Here is an 18,381-nt window from a genome sequence, read left to right on the forward strand (position 1 = left end):
TTCTAGTAATGGGTAGTTTTCTAGGGTAAACCTACTGTTAGCGGAATGTTTGGCCTTGAAATCAAAAGTATGCCGTTTGGGAAGTGTTGCTTTGGAAATTTGGTTGTGTACTGCTTGTAGATTTTGAGCTATACAAGTGAGAAATCTCCATAAAACTATATATATTTGGTATTGTCGCGTTCAGGAGACATAGACCTTTCTAAATCGGCTGTGTTCTCGTACATAAAATGAATGATGTTTCTGATATATGTGATTGTTCTTCGTGCAACATGATTTTTTTCATTTTATTTGACACTTAGAATCCAATATTTTATTAGAGAAGTAGAATTACACCAAAATTCTTGCATATTGTGAAAGTTCAGGTTGTCCTGAAAAAAACAATACATTGTTTTCCTGGGTTAACTAAAAGACCACCCCAGGAAAGGCCCTTAAAGTGAAAGAGTGCAAAATATCTAAAAACTGCTTGGCAGTAGATGTTCGCATCTAGGACAAAACGGCTGGCAGGGAAAGGGTTAATAACATTGGGATCACTGACCTTCCTATATATTTATCTTTATTCCCTATTAATAACATTGGGATCACTGACCTTCCTATATATTTATCTTTATTCCCTATTAATAACATTGGGATCACTGACCTTCCTATATATTTATCTTTATTCCCTATTAATAACATTGGGATCACTGACCTTCCTATATATTTATCTTTATTCCCAATTAATAACATTGGGATCACTGACCTTCCTATATATTTATCTTTATTCCCTATTAATAACATTGGGATCACTGACCTTCTCTATATATTTATCTTTATTCCCTATTAATAACATTGGGATCACTGACCTTCCTATATATTTATCTTTATTCCCTATTAATAACATTTGGATCAACCATCATTTTTACCGGCCAGGCCAGTAAAATACCGACCAGGTGGCGACCCTACTTACTATCCAGGCCTGGAAAACTATAAACACATAATGATGTTACATTTCCCAGTGGAGCCATTTATTTTTATTAGTATTTACTGAGTTCCAAATGTCCATTTACTCTGATATTCTTAACTTTGTGAGACTTTTGCTGACTTACACCTTCCACTTTTCTCTGAAGTACCAGACACTGTGGAGTTTGTAGACCTATAATGATTAATATAGCTAAATTATTTTGCAAAAAAAAGTTGACATTTCTTGTTTTGATGTGATTTTTTTAGGAAACTTTTCAAAGGTCCCAGATAGGAACATCTCTGAAACACCCATACAATTAAAAAAAGAGGACACTCAGAGTCTAATAACCAGTTGTCCCCGCTATCCGCAGGATGCAACAAAAATTCCCTCACACACAAGGAACCAAATGGTGAGCGAAGGAGAGAAACTATATCACTGCACTGAATGTAGAGAGAAATGACATACTAATATTCTTCTTTCTTCTCCTCAGCTGATCCATCAGAGAAAGGACACTGATTCATCAGAGAATTTACATACAGACTCTGAGGAAAATACTTTTCAAAATAGTAATTTTGTCTCAAGCCAGAAAATCCACACAGGAGAGAAACCTTTCACTTGTACAGAATGTGGGAAAAAATTCTCTCATGAGTCCACCCTTTACCGACATCAGAAAACCCACACAGGAGAGAAACCTTACTCTTGTACAGAATGTGGGAAAGAATTCTCTGAAAAGGCCCACCTTTCTAAACACTATAAAATCCACACAGGAGAGAAACCTTTCTCTTGTACAGAATGTGGGAAAGAATTCTCTGATAAGTCCAGACTTCACAATCACCATAAAATCCACACAGGGGAGAAACCTTACTCTTGTACAGAATGTGGGAAAGAATTCTCTGAGAAGTCCAGCCTTCAACATCATCAGAAAATTCACACAGGGCAGAAACGTTTCTCTTGTACAGAATGCGGGAAACAATTCTCTAATAAAAGCAACCTTCGTACACACCAGAAAATCCACACAGGAGAGAAACCTTTCTCTTGTACAGAATGCGGGAAACAATTCTCTAATAAAAGCAACCTTCGTACACACCATAAAATCCACACAGGGGAGAAACCTTTCTCTTGTACAGAATGCGGGAAGGAATTTTCTCATAAAATACACTTTTACTCACATCAGAAAATCCACACAGGAGAGAAACCTTTCTCATGCACAGAATGTGGGAAAGAATTCTCTCGTGAGTTCAGCCTTCGCATACACCATAGAATCCACACAGGAGAGAAACCTTTCTCTTGTACAGAATGTGGGAAAGAATTCGCTGATAAGTCCAACCTTCACAATCACCAGAGAATCCACACAGGAGAGAAACCTTTCTCTTGTACAGAATGTGAGAAAGAATTCTCTCATAAGTTCAGCCTTCACAAACACCAGAAAATCCATACAAGAGAGTAACCTTTCTCATGTACAAAATGTGGGAAAGAATTCTCTGATAAGTCCAACCTTTGTAGACACTAAAATCCACACAGGAGAGAAACCATTCTCCCCGGAACAGCGAGTATTCCAATTCAATACACGCATCTTTTCCTGGCTGTTGGATTCATCTATTCCATGCTTCACCTGGGCAAGTTGTGAATAGTGCACTTCTTCCAAACCACTGAGGAAGCTTGCCAGTGGCTCAACAACCCGTGGTGCAACTGATATGAGCATCTCGTGATTAGTAGGGCCTACTTATGTTTACCCTACATGCCTACTGCACAACAGCTACAGATTATGCACAATGAGACTGTTTGGTAAGTGCGGGAACTCAGGGAAAAGGCGTAACAAGCCTATTGGCTGTTTCGTTTATTTGAACTTGGCTACAACGCACAAATTTGGCCTCCATATAAGACTGTAGGTCAACCAGTGCAGAGTGGTACATATAGTGGGCAAAACAATGCACAGGAGGATTGAATACCCATTGGAGTAGTACTCAACATAGATGATGCTTGCGTACACTGCTTAAATCTAATACAAGGCTAAACTGGTGCCTCAAAAGCAGTGAAGCTATTGGAGCTCCAAAAATACTCAATGCAGTATTTGAGGTCCAACTCTCCCTGGGATTACAAATTCTAAGCAGATGCCAGTAAGCAGACTCTTATAGGAAAAAGTGGATAAGATGACATTGGTACTATGGACAAGGATTTTCATCGCTGTTCATTAACCTGGGCACACTGTTAAGCTGGAAACTAAAAGTAACAAGGTGCATGCCGGACATAGGGCAAATGGTCTTCAAGATCTAGCTATTGTAATATCACCTGGAAAGGCTCCCTGGCAGTGACAGAGACAAACACTTGCCAACCCTATGGACGTGATGGACAGTGTCAGACTGGCCCCCCGGGATACCAGGAGAACTCCTGGTGGGCTCAGGTGTCAATGGGCCCTTGTGCTGCTAAACATTTGACCTATTTCATGGTCATTCTTTATTTCAATGAGAACAAAAAGGCTAAATAGATGGAATAATAGATTATAGTATTATATTATGTAAATAGAAGAGGCTAGGAGAATAGTGATTGAGTGAGGAGAGGAAGCATAATAGTACTGAGAGTGGGCCCCTGGTCTAAGATTTTTGGGTGGGCCCCTGGTGTCCCAGTCCGACACTGGTGATGGATGATTGGGGGTGATAGCCTGGAATAACTTCAACAGCATCTCCACTAAGGGCAGAGGTGTACATAAGTCCCCAGCTGTGTGGGGGGGGGGCGACCTACACCTAAAGTTTATATCCCTAGACCTAATGGCAAGGAGTAGGGACAATGTTGGGAGGCTTTAAGTACCACACCATGGATGTCACAGATTTGGGGTATAGGCCCACACAGGTTGGGGGGAGTGGGTAGAGAGGGCAAGAGCTACAGGAAGTTTGGTTGTGTATATAGTTCAAAAAGTTGTCAGTCTTTAATGGGAAGGGCAATTCACACTGTATTAATGATGAGCCACTGGGACAACAACGAGAATAAGTTATGCACAAAGGTGATGTCAAAGGAATGTGAGAGGGGTAAACTCAAAATTTAAAAGGACACTAGTCTTCCACCATATACTTAGATATTGCCCAGATGTGGAGTTACTGCAAGAAATGCATTTAATGTGTCAGAACTTAATGGCAGGGGGTTCCATACAAATTGTTCAATATACATGTGGATTTCTATAGTAGATAAATAATAACTGGTAATAGTGATAAATATATATATGTCCCCCCTCTCCCTGGCATTGCTGGAACAAGTAGCACAAAAGGTGGTAGATCTTTCCCCAGACCCCCTATGCTACATAGAGGACTTTAATCGCACTACGGACCCCACAATTGATAGGTTGTCAGGGATAAACCCCTTTTCAAAAGCACTAAATGGGTAACTTAAGGCTTTTGGACTAGCAGACCTGTGGGGAGCTAAGCACAGGGGAGAACAACAAATCTATTGCCATGCCACTAGCCACAGGGTCCTTTCTAGGATTGATCTAGCCATTGGTACACAAAGTACAATACTTGCCAAGGGCACAGTCTGACCACTTGCCATTATTTATACTCCAGTGGGGCAATACCCCTCAAAACAAACTAAGGAGACTATCCCCCCTATGGCTGGCAGACCAGGAGATAGTGGACAAATGTGTTGAAACCTACAGGGACTACTGGACCAGTAACACCACCCCTATTTATGTCCTCAGGGATGCGTCCAAGGCAGTTTCAAGAGGGACACTTATAGTAACAAGAGCTCCAGTAGAAGGAAGTGACAGAGAAGGAATATGCTTTCCAGCAGGAACAGGCTTCATCATCATCATTTATTTATATAGCGCTGTCAAGATACGCAGTGCTTATCTTCTTACACTTCCCTTAAAGGGACACTGTCATGGGAAAACATGTTTTTTTCAAAACACATCAGTTAATAGTGCTGCTCCAGCAGAATTGTGCACTAAAATCCAATTCTCAAAAGAGCAAACAGATATTTTTATATTCAATTTTGAAATCTGACATGGGGCTAGTCATATTGTCAGTTTCCCAGCTGCCCCCCAGCCATGTGACTTGCGCCTGCATTTTAGGATGGAACTACTTTCTGGCCGTTATTTCTCCTACTTGTATCTACTTGTAACTGAATCAGTCTCAGTGGGACCTGGATTTTACTATTGAGTGTTGTTCTTAGATCTACCAGGCAGCTGTTATCTTGTGTTAGGGAGCTGCTATCTGGTTACCTTCCCATTGTTCTGTTGTTTGGCTGCTGGGGAGGAGAAGGGAGGGGTGATATCACTCCAACTTGCAGTACAGCAGTAAAGAGTGACTGAAGTTTATCAAAACACAAGCCAGATGACTGGGGGCAGCTGGGAAACTGACAATATGTCTAGCCCCATGTCACTTTTCAAAATTAAATATAAAAAAATCTGTTTGCTCTTTTGAGAAACTGATTTCAGTGCAGAATTCTGCTGGAGCAGCACTAATAACTGATGTGTTTTGAAAAAAACATGTTTTCCCATGACAGTATCTCTTTAAGTCAAAAGAGGCTCATCAACACCTGGTGTGGGCCCAAAGAAACCTAGAATTGACACAGGTGAAAGTAAGTAGGAAAATGCTTCTTTACTACAGGCAAAAAACCTTCGCAGCCCACCTAGCACAAGCTGTGAATCCCATCACTGTTATAAGCACTGTTATGGACAATAAGGTGACCCCTCCAAACACCCAAATGAAATAGCCTCAATATTTGCAGAGTAGTCCAGGGATGTATACGAGCAACTAGACTCCCAAGAGGAGGCAGACCTAAACTACTATCTAAGTTCTCTCCCATGAAGACTTTGTTAAGTCCTAATTAGTCTGAGGCCTGTATAACCTCTGAACTCTGGTTCATTTCCATGTCCTTTTTTTTATTTCTAAAGCATTTTTCTTTTTTTTCTTTTTTGTTTTGTTACAGTTGTCAAGCTACGTGAAATGAAAGCGGAACCTAATGGCCAATGCCTAATTGGCTTGTTATTATAAAATTGCTTTTTATCAAGAAAATAAACAAATGTTTCAAGGATAAAGTTTGTGTCCATATAAGAATAATGGATTGTTCTGTCTATAACTATATTAGGAATGAAAAGCAGTAGGTCTAAGAAGTCAGGTCAAGCTGAAAATATATATTTTTTCTTTTTGCTTGCAGCTCGGGTGTTTGATATTATCTCAAGATTTCTAATGTCTAATACGGGAGATTCCCCTTTTTCCATGAATTAAAGTGAAATTATTGGGAAGCATTACATGATGAAATGGGAAAAGAGAAAAGACTTTAATTAAGGTGATTCTGCATAAATAAAGTTTTCTGAGCTCTGATAGTTTCTTTATATATTGGTGTTTTAAGACTAAAAATTTTCATTTTTGTGTTTTCCCCTGTCTAATAAAATTTAACATAAAATATCATTTTATCCAATTTTTATATTACAATGTAATAAAGATTTAATGAAGGAATACAAATTCATAGAATACAGCTCTCAATAAATATACCTCTCTTAGCGAGTGAGCAAATGTGTGGATGGTAAAGGCTTTCTCAGGAGGGTTGAGCTAAGAGCTGATTTACTGTTGGGACGGGGACATTTATCCTATTCCTGGGTTAAAGGGGACATATAGCATATATTTTCACAATGCATCAAACAATGTAAAATAATGTAAAATAGAAGAAATGATTTTTATTTTAATACCTTTTGGGTGAAAACATCTGTATTAGCTTGAAAACCACCGTATGCTCAGCCCTCCCCCTTTGCTTCCCGTCCAGGAGTTTCCAGTATAAGACTCTGGAGCCTCCAGCAACTTCTACATAAGATACAGAGCAGCAGCCACTGTAGTAGAGAGCTGTAGTTGGTGTATACATATAGCTGTAGTTGGAGTATATAGAGAGCTGTAGTTAGTGTATACAGATAGCTGTAGTTGGAGTATATAGAGAGCTGTAGTTGGTGTATACATATAGCTATAGTTGGAGTATATAGAAAGCTATAGTTGGAGTGTATAGAGAGCTGTAGTCGGTGTATAGAGAGAGCTGTAGTTTGAGTATATAGAGAGCTGTAGCTGGTGTATACAGAGAGTTGTAGTTGGACTATATAGAAAGCTGTAGTTGGTGTATACAGAGAGCTGTAGTTTATGTATATAGAGAGCTGTAGTTGGTGTATACATATAGCTATAGTTGGAGTATAAAGAGAGCTGTAGTTGAAGTGTATAGAGAGCTGTAGTCGGTGTATAGAGAGAGCTGTAGTTGGAGTATATAGAAAACTGTAGTTGGTGTATAGAGAGAGAGCTGTAGTTGGAGTATGAAGAGAGGGCAGTGGGGCTCAGCTTTGGAGTAGAGCAAAGCCTGAATACAGTCATTTTCTCAGGCTTTGCTTTACTAAGTCTGCATATTGCGCATTATTTCTATAGATATTGTTACTTGATTCAGTAGCCTGTCTTCAAAGTCTGACCTCTAATTTTACTGGACTTTATTGAGTCCCATATGTCACCTATATATAAATGATTAACCAATACAGAGCCTGCAGGTTAAACATATATTTATTTGGACAACATTCCAGCTGCTCCTGTCATCATACCCTATAAAGGCTATATACTGTATAAATATATACAGTATATATAGAGAGAGAAAAGGGGGGATTAAAATACATTTGCCCCTGTGAGTTTATTATGGAACATGTGGCAGAGCTCTCTCTTTTACATAAGGTTATTAGCTACAGTATATACACATTCACTGCTGTTGAACCCTTATTACACTGAGGTCTTCTGAGGTCTATATCATCTCTAAACTCATTTCCATCATATTGTCTATTTCTAAAGTATATAAAAAAAATGAAAGTGGAACCTAATGGCCAATGCCCGGCTAGCTGGTTATTATGAAATTGCTTCTGGTCAGGAAAATAAACAACTGTTTCAAGGATAATGTTTGTGCCCACGTAAAAATATTTTGTTTAGCCTCAGTCACGCCTTTATGCAGATGTATTTTATAGGGATGCACCAAATCCAGGATTCGGTTCGGGATTCGGCCAGGATTTGGCCTTTTTCAACTGAATCCTTCTGCCAGGCTGAACCCGAACCCGAATTTGCTTATGCAAATTAGGGGCGTGACTTTTTGTCAGAAAACAAGGAAGTAAAACCTTTTTCCACTTCCCACCCCTAATTTGCATATGCAAATTAGGGTTTGGATTCGGTTCGGTATTCAGCCAAATCTTTCAAGAAAGATTCAGGGGTTCAGCCGAATCCAAAATAGTGGATTCGGTGCATCCCCAGTATTTTAACCAATCATGTATGGCTTCTATTTTCTATATTGATATTATAAAGATATGTGCAACAGACAATTTGGGTAGAGAACATTCTCCTGAGCTGCTGAATGCTTCTGTATTCTGTATCTCAATAAACTTCCTTCTCTGATTGAAACTTTGAAAGGGCATTGGATAGGGATCGGTGAAATTGACTCGTTTTGTTTCGCCAAAAATTTGCCACTGGCAAAATTTCACTGGTGCCCATTAAAGTCTATGGGCATCAAAAAATGTATGTAATTTTTTTTTGGAGCGCAACGCCATAAAAGTCTATGGGCGTCATTTCCACGTTGAAACAAGGCAAAAAAAATTCACCCATCCCTGGCATTGGACTGTATCATTGGAAAAGACACTCACTGAGGTCCAGACCCAACAGTTGGTGCCATAACTTGGATGGGAACTGCAGTTCTGCCTCTACCATGTGCAAATGGGCCCACATTAGGTAAGCTTTTACCTTTTTTGCACTGGCTATTGGTTTTACTTCCAACCTGTCCAGGAAAGGATGAATCCCAGTCAGTTTATCTCAGAGAATTGAAAACCTGTCCAGAGATAAATTATAGCATATCTGTTGTATCTCATGACAGATTGGTATTTTAGGATTTTTCATTTTAATTTTTTTGTCTTGAGATTTACACCTTCTTGTATAAGATAGATAGTTAAATAAATAGTGTGGTGCTTGCAGAGAAGGTTCACGCTGTCCTGGGGGACCTACGTTGTCCCTATTGAAGGGCGTCAGCTATAATGGTACGGGAGACGTCCCCCGCTAAGGTAGTGGAAATTCTAAGCACTCTTATCACTTGACTAGCGAGTGACCGCAGCTCCTAGGAACTAGATACCAAATACTGTGTGAGCTTTCCAATGTATGTACATGACAAAGGGCATTTACATCATTACATGCGAGATATGCTAGGAGCTAATTGCTTGTAAAAGGTGGAGCTTGTACCTTAGCAAGTACAGACACATCTAGAGGAGTGGGGTTGGTTGAGAGCACACACACATCCTAGTGGCTTCAGCTTTGTGTATTTTAGATTCTCTCTATTTCTTTGTTCTCTCCCTCTGTTGCCTGTGTGAGACGGAACAGATGCAAATACTGAGATACAATAACAGACCACACTTCAAGGAGCTCAAGTATTGTCTTTTATTAGTTAGCATTATGGGTAACCTCAAGTCCAAACCCTGTCAAGAGTCTGACTCGCATGAGCTTGCTTTTACTAAACCTACGCACCCTTTGTCTCCTGTTGCTTACATGGATATTAAGTACGGTAGAGGAGATGGGAGTTGTAGTTAATTGAGAGCAGGAGGTTTGTTAGGGCCCTTACACACGGGCTTTTTGAGCTGCAGCGTGTTGCATTTTACCTGCGTTTGGCGCTTACATGCGTCTGTGTGACTACAGCCCCATTGACAGTAATGGTGTGTGTCTATTCCTGCGTTCCCCTGTGGCTAAACGCATGAAACTGAAACGCAGGGGAACGCAGGAGTAGACACACGCCATTACTGTCAGCGCAGCTCAAAACGCCCGTGTGTAAGGTCCCTAAGACTAGATGTACGGCAGGTGTCAATGTAAAGAATCAGGTGCCTCTGATCCTATTCATTGTCCTGTATCTCTTGTAGCATGTAATCATTTAGATTGTAAGCTCTTTGGCAGGGCCTGTACTACCTCTTGTATCAGTTACTCTTTGCTTGTAAACTGTATGTTCATTTTAATAAGTGATTATAATATCTTATTACATTATCCTATACCAATCATATTATCTTTTATACCACATTATCCTACTACATTATCATGTATTATATAATATTGTTTTATTACTTTATCCTATATATTATATTTCTATAAATGTTATATATGATCAAAGGGGATGTTCACCTTCCAAACACTTTTTTCAGTTCAGTTGGATTCAGATTGTTCCCCAGAAATAAACACTTTTTCCAATTACTTCCCATGTTTTATTTTTCCATAATTGAAGTGGAAAGTGGAATCCAGGGGCAGGTTCCAATTGGCTGATCCATTAATTGGACCATTTCTCAGCAGTATCTGTGGAATATAAGTACAACTATTGTATCAAGTCTAACAGTCGTCTAATGAAACTCAGGGATTCTGCTCATCAGGGACAGAGATAAGAAATGTATAAACTAAATGTATCAATTTAGAATAGTTTACAGGGTCGGCGACCCCCACTCCCAGAGCTGCTTTAGAAGGTGAAAAATTACACTTTACCCTTCAATATTAGAAAAACAGTCACAAATAGAAAATAGAAAGTCATTGGAAAAATTCTTTATTTCTGGTGATCTATCTGAAACCAACTGAGTGTTGGAAGGTGAACAACTGCATTAAAATTATTATTTTATTCAATATGTTTTATATAAAACTATTTTATTACACTATTCTATATAAAAATGATACCATTACATATTATCATATTCCAATATCTATCATATTATCTTTTACATCATATAATTCCTCCTATATCTATTATTCTTCTAGTAACACAGTAACATAGTAAGTTAGGTTGAAAAAAGACACACACCCATCAAGTTCAACCTTTTAAGTCTATATATAACCTGCCTAACTGCCAGTTGATCCAGAGGAAGACAAAATGAGAATTTTACCTACTCAACGTAAACTCCTTTCCTTCTAGTCCCGACATGTCAGTACACATGGGCATTGCCCCTCCCAGACCTGGAGGTAGGACCTATAACACAGCCAATCAAAATGAATCATGACCTATAAGATCACATGACTTCCTCTTCACCACAATTATACTTTTGCCATAGCAGTACAGTAACCAAAATAAATAACTTGGGATGGGAAACCCTGTACTGACATGTCGGGACTAGAAGAAAAGGAATTTACGTCAAGTAGGTAAGTAAAATTCTCTATTTCTTCTACGTCTCTCCATGTCAGTACACATGGGATCTACCAAGCCATGCACCGAAAACAAGGGGTGGGAATAGGCCAGCATCACATCCATCCAACAGGGGAGCTGATAAAATGTATAGCCCCTGAAAAGGTAGATAAAAGGCACAAGAACATGAACTAGGACATGGTAAGCGATTGATAAAAAGAGCTGCAAAAACCACCACTAAATTACAGAGACTGGCACTTGAGGAACAAGCATTGCAATCAAGAATAACCATATTCTGCTTAAAAGGTTCTCTCAGTGACTAGAGGGGTAACCTGCAATATGGTTATCTGACACCTGGGAAGAACAAAAACCCTGCAACTGTTAAAAAGGTTCCCTAGGACACAACCAGAATGATGGCAACAGTGATCTCAGGACTAAAACACCATAGAAACCACCAGGAAACCAATCAGATCAGAAACTAAACACAACTTGGATGTATCTATCACCAGTGCTGGAGAAATACATGATCCTCAGCAATAGCGAGAGGCCCTAAAAAGACTTGTCCCATAAGCCTAGTCCTGCAGCTTAATGGAAACAGCTCACCCCAGTGCTGACCAAAGTCAACTCCACACCATAGATCAGCCAAAAATCTACCAATTAAATGCTGATAAACACCTAATGAAGACTTAACCAGATGAACACCAACTCTGGGTTATCCTAATTCAGCATTTCCTTGTAACCATTTAGAGCCATGCTGGTACAGCCCAGTAGCTCCACCAAACCAAACTGGGCATACAACAGCCCCAGAATCAGCTGCTGGACCAGCCAAATGTGACTTAAGTTCATGTACCAGTAAGATATGCTGTTGCCCCAGCCAACTGCTACACAAGCAAGCAAATGGGACCCAAGACAATCACAGTGCTAGAAAACACCCACAAAAGCCAAGGCCACTACATCTCAAGCTGCACAATGCCACAGTTTATGCAAAAACTGAACCAAACCTGTGACCATACATTGAAGCTACTGAATCCAATAGGCTACTGAACCAGCCAACAGCTGGAGTCAAAATCCAAAATCAGGCATGCAAGAAGCTTATAGCCTACAAACACTGGTACCAACCAGCAATGATGCACAATCCACTGGCAAAAGAACCAACCACCATACATGCAAACCAGTGGTGGACCAGCCAGCTATTATGTATTCCAACATAGATGTGCAAGGCCATTGTCACACTAGCAGGCCAAGATGCCCGTCAGCTGCAGTGTATGCAAAACACCAGAGTGGAACTCTAATACACAAGCAATAGTACATAAGCCAGCTATTGTGAATGGGGAGACAAGATCACCAACCGTACTGGCACCTGACACAAAAGTCAATTTTCACACATGCAACAATGGAGCACAAGTCAGTTGTTGAACTTGCAAAACCCTGGTCCACAAGCCAACCTTATTGATAATAAGCAGTGTCATACAAGACCAAAAACAATGCATGTAAGGCAGAAGCAAAGGTCAGCTGTAAAACTGACAACCTATGACCAACCGCAGCTGCTTAATACCAATCAGCAACAAAATTAGCTAAGGGCTGTGAAACTCAGAGCAAACACCAGCTGATGGTACAACCCATGTTAGATCCAACCAAATAGCCAATATTGCCTACTGCTGGTGTAACCAGAACTATACCTGCAAGGATTGTAGACAAGACAAAACCAATGGCTGTTGTCCTGCCAAGGATTGCCGCAAGGCAAACAGACATACCCACCAAGGGCCACAGTAAAGAACAGTAGCCACACCTATCAGCCGCCGCCGGTGGCCTATGCACCACAGGTCACAGCAAAGGCTGGCAGCCACATGACAGCCAGCAACCACAATCCCTCAAGGACTATAATAAAAACTAGTGGCCATCTTAGCCAATGGCCACGGAAAAAGGCAAACAGCCCAAGAACCCTGGTAAAAGGCAAGCAAGCACCTAAGTTAAGGGCCATGGGAAACAGGCCAGCAGCCACAATAACCCTGGTAAAAGGCCAACCAAACAAATGTGCCAACAGGTCAGCAGAACAAGGACCCTTGCAGCAGAACCATGAGCCGAACGCCATGGTATACGGCCAGCAGACCCATAAGTCCAGGGCCATGGAAAAAGGCCAGCAGACCCATTAGCCATGGACCAAAAACAAGGGCTCTAACACAAGCCAAGGGCCATGATGAAAGCCAGAGGCCACACAAGCCCAGCTCCCTGGCAAGAGGCCACACAAAGGGCAATAGACTACAACCTGTTAAGTTGCCAGCAGACATTACAGTAAATGCCCTTCAACATACCAATAATTAAAGAAGGGAAACACACAGCCACCAAAAACTCAGTAGAGGTAGTAGAACTACAACTGAGCTCCCAACAAAAACCACCAGATGGGAATAGAATATCTAAGAGCCTATATCACTATCTAAACCATATAAATCGAAAAACTGCCTGTTAAGTGTGGACACATCATAGGAAAAAATGGGGTACAATGCTGCTACAGCAGAACAAACCCCTAGCCAGTCCTGGAAATACCAGGTGTAATAAGATCACACTTACCTACTGTGTCTGCACAGAGAACTCAGGCTCACAAATCTAAGACCTCAGATGACAACTATACAAGAAGTCAGAGGAACCCCGACACACAACCAGATAATATGCGCTAGACAGTAGGAATAATCTAGTCAGATCCTTGGTGTCAGGCTCTTAGGAGCAGACTCAGGGGAGTAAATTCAGAGGAAGCAGACCCTGCGGCTGCAGGTGGGCCCAAAAGGTATAGGGACCCATGAGGCCTAAATAAAGAGCAATTTCAATATGTATTGGTAAAAAGGCACATCCTCTGAATATGTTAGGGGCCCTAAAATGAATTTGCTGTGGGGCCCAATGACATCAGGTTACAGCACTGAGCAGACTCAATGTAAGGAAGGAAGGGGCTACCATACTGCTTCAGCAGTGCAAGCCTCCAGCCAACCCTGCAAGCACCCTGTGTAATAAAAGGCAAATAAAGACAATAGGACAATAGAAAGAACAATAGCAAAGAGACCCAGAGGAGTATTTGCACGTTACCTGATAACAGTGACTAGTCCACAGGATGGAAACTCCAGCCAAAGCCCTGATAGCTTTCAGCTGAGGGACAGAATTAGCTAATTAACCTGCAGACTTCCCAGTGCACTGAGCATTTTAACACACAGTGGATACTGAAGAACACTCACCAGCACATGGGGTGCCGTTTGTTCCAAATACATTCTGTATACAAAACTATCCCTAATACACAGAATGTTATCTAAGTATATGTGCCCATACACAGAGAAAAAAAATATACAAAAGACTAATTTCTATTAAAGAATGAGAACAAAATCTGGTTAGTGCACAAAAGGATGTCATTATATCACAGACTCCATTCTGTACAGTTTAACAAGCAATCTGTCTCACAAATGTATAACCTCCATGTAACGGACTCACTTATGTGCAAAGTTACTTACAGAATGAATTATGTTAAAAAGAACTTGGACATAATATATAATAGTGTAACTAACTAGTGCATGACAAGCTAGATTTGACTGACAAAATAGATATTTGTGACAGAAAGCAAGATTTTATAGTACAACATTCATTCTTTCCACAAAATGACAGTTTTGTTTCACAAAACAGATAAAATAACCATTCTGTGAAGCAACACTGTCAGTCACATTCCTGAACCAATAAGAACAAAGCTTATTGCCATATACAAACAAGATGAGAAGTTCCAGCTCTGCTCCACATGGCTAAGGCAAAGTATCTGACCTGCTATAGAGGCTCCTCTAATGTCCCCTGTGCTACATAGTAATAAACATGAACAAACATTTCCTCAAAGAGCCATACCTCCCAACTGTCCCTTTTTTGGAGGGACAGTCCCTCTTTTAACAACTCAGCCTGCAGTTCCTCATTTGTACTGGAAAGTCCCTCTTTTCTCTGCACTGAACAGCCAGAAAAAGAAACAAAATGTCTAACTTACAAGAAGTCATCTGTAGTGTGGGTACTTCAATGTGGTAAACAAATTACTCACCACGTAAGGGAAGTGGCCCAGGTGCACTGCCCTGAGCCCTCAGCATAGGGGGCGGATGAACCGAAATGTAAAAAGGAGCAGGCGCTCAATGAACGCAGACTTCCAGCAGGCACCAATTCAAAGTGTAAAGATCTTTATTGTGTCCAAAATTTCTAACTTAATTGGCTTTTGGCAGAGAGGCCAGTACAGCTAACAGGTGCAACTAAGATACTTTGTAACAATTTTGAGATAAGAAAATAAGTAATTTTAACAGTTTAGATAAGGAGAAATATTTTCAAACTTTTATAACCTGCCAAACTTTGTAAAATGAACATGGTAATTAAGGGGTGTGGCCACAAAAATGGGTGTGGTCAAAAAAATTCACCGCGCTACATGACAAAAAAATTTTTGTCCCTCTTTTTACTTCCAAAATGTTGTAAGGTATGACCACACATTGTGTATAGTATGATGTGTAGGTTATATGAGCAGCCACTCCTGAGTACTGTGTGGAAACAAAAGGGGGTCATTTAGGCAGGGGCAATTTTAGGGGATCATAATTTATTTATATAGAAGCAACAAGCTGCACATGCTTTCTATTTATTTATAACAAAAGACTAATGATGCTGTCCCCTTACCTGCCCAGTGCTTAACCCTTTCACATCAGAGTGGGTGGAGGGGGGCACAACACTAGAGCAGAGAGCACAACTGCGCCCATGTCACATGTCCAGGGCCGCCAGCAGGGGGGACAGGGGGGGACAAGTGTTCCGGGCCTGATGGGGGGCCCAGAAGTGCTGCATTTTTCAAAGAGCCGGGTCCCCTTTACGAGCGCCCGAGCCATGTGGCCATTTCGCATATTACAGAATGCGGAAGTGCCGAAAAGACGAAGCTGAAGTCCTGAAGCGGCGAAAAGACCCGAATTCACGAAAGGAGGTGAAGTTGAAGTCCTGAAGCCTTTTGTTTCCACACAGTACTCAGGAGTGGCTGCTCATATAACCTACACATCATACTAAACACAATGTGTGATGCACATGATCAGTCCCAAGTCTCTGGCTAAACATATTATGTAGTAGTTGAACTATAGCTAAGCACATTATTAATTACTAATTGGTGCAAGATTACAGCTAGGAGGAGACATTGGAGTCTAACAATCATATACAAAACTTATACGTGACTCTGAGAGTTTGTCCGACATCATTGAAGGGATATTAGAGCAATTATAATGATGGGTTAGGCTGCTGTGTGATGTCCTGATAACTGGACTGCTAGTGGATTAAATGATTGTGCTGTGTTAGTTCAGGCAAAGCAGCCAGACAAGCACAGGAACTTCTGGTGCATTTATTACAACATGGCAGGGTGGGTGTGGCCTGTCCCATTATTGCTCTCAGCTTAGACAGGAGAGGAACAGGAACAGGAGTGAGTCATAAGATAATGGCAAAACAGCAGGAATGCCCTTAACCAAAATGGCCACACAAGCAGGTTTACTACAATCAAGAATAGCCCATATCACCTAAATGATCATATTTATGTTTTAATACTTTTCTTTCTCTACAATCATTATAAGTGCAGCATTATATTTCTCAGCCATTTGTAAGACTTCCATTTATGAACCTGTAGTGTTTAACAGCAGCTCTTTTAGGAAAGGTTTGTTCATGTTATTACTATGCAGCACCAGGGGACATTAGAGGCGCCTCTATATCAGGCCACATACTATGCCTTAGGGATGTGGAGGCAGAGCTGGAACTTCTCATCTTGTTTGTATATGGCAATAAGCTTTGTTCTATTGGTTCAGGAATGTGACTGACAGTGTTGCTTCACCAGAATGGTTATTTTATCTGTTTTGTGAAACAAAACTGTCCATTTTGTGGAAAGAATGAATCCTGTACTATAAAATCTTGCTTTCTGTCACAAATATCTATTTTGTCAGTCAAATCTAGCTTGTCATGCACTAGTTACTTACACTTGACTGTGCACATGATCAGTCCCAAGTCTCTGGCTAAAGCTATTATGTAGTAGTTGAACCATACTCCCAACATTTTGGAAATAAAAGAGAGACAAAAAATTATTTTGCATGTAGTGCAGCAATTTTTTTGGACCACACCCATTTTGTGGTCGCACCCCCTAATTACCATGTTCATTTTACAAAGTTGGCAGGTATAAAAATGTGAAAATATTTCTCCTTATCTAAAATTACTTATTTTCTCGAAATTGTTATAAAGCATCTTAGTTTGCACCTATTAGCTGTACTGGCCTCTCTGCCAAAAGCCAATTAAGTTTGTTAAATTTGTTTCTTTTTCTGGCTGTTCAGCTGCAGAGAAAAGAGGGACTTTCCAGTAACAAATGAGGGACTGCAGGTTGAGCTGTCAAAAGAGGGACTGTCCCTCTGAAAAAGGGACAGTTGGGAGGTATGGTTCACACTTTATACAAAATGCTAATGGGGCCCCAGCACTGTGTCACTGTATGTAGTACATATTAGACTGAGAGCTTTCCCTGTCTCCTGCTCTCTTCTACCTTCCCTCCCTGTGTGTCATACTTAGGTGTTTGTTCTGGGGGTTTGTTACCATTTGAAAATGATTGCTTAGTGGCCCTAAGGTGTTTAATCATATGCTGGGGTACTGTATTATACACAGGGGAGGAGGAGACATATGGATTTATATCTTATATGACTGAGTTTATTTCCCATATGAGTGACATCCCTGCAGGACAGATACAAGGTAGTTTGGCCCCTAGACAAGAGCTTCACTCAGTGCCCCCCTGTCCTGCATTACCATTTCCCTCCTTACCATGATGGTTTTTAAATAAAGAGAGCAAGAAAATGTACAAGACTTTTTCATTTATATTACTGCCCCCTGTACCTGTACCAGCAAGCTCAGCAGCCCTCCATCATACAGCCCTCCTGCAGCCATCATATTGCCCCCAATCTTTACCTGTGTCAGCAGCAGCACAAAATAAATCTGATCATATTGCCCCAAGTATTTTATGTAACCTGTGCCAGCGCCCACCCAACAGCAAATATATGGGCCCCAAATCTGTACGTGGCTGTGCCAGCCGGAAGCTTCACACTTTACAGTAATAGAGAGAAAGTCTTGAGTTCAGTGTAACTGTGCAAGTGTGAGAGCAGCGAGAGTCCCACCAAGCAGCCCCCCAGCTCTCTGTCTCTCTCTGTCCCCCAACATATCAGTGACGTCATTGACGCGTGAACGCACATCACACTGCACCGCACAGAAGGAGCCATTACTTGCCGGCAAGAGGAGAAGGGGAAGGAGGTGGATTCCACCCAACTGGGTGA

The 18,381-nt window shown here is 40.9% G+C and overlaps 1 protein-coding gene across 1 annotated transcript in view; it reads left to right on the plus strand.

The window, feature by feature from the left end:
• Window positions 1-3,493, plus strand: part of LOC121395196 (zinc finger protein OZF-like) — a 461,594-nt gene extending 458,101 nt beyond the window's left edge. Inside the window, 3 exon segments of the mRNA XM_041568186.1 lie at window positions 1,207-1,349; window positions 1,431-2,384; window positions 2,386-3,493. Of these exon segments, the coding sequence (XP_041424120.1) occupies window positions 1,207-1,349; window positions 1,431-2,384; window positions 2,386-2,571 (1,283 nt within the window). The 3' untranslated portion in view covers window positions 2,572-3,493.
• Window positions 3,494-18,381: the final 14,888 nt, after the last annotated feature.

The sequence above is a fragment of the Xenopus laevis genome, chromosome 6S, assembly GCF_017654675.1.
Source record: "Xenopus laevis strain J_2021 chromosome 6S, Xenopus_laevis_v10.1, whole genome shotgun sequence".
NCBI lineage: Eukaryota > Metazoa > Chordata > Amphibia > Anura > Pipidae > Xenopus > Xenopus laevis.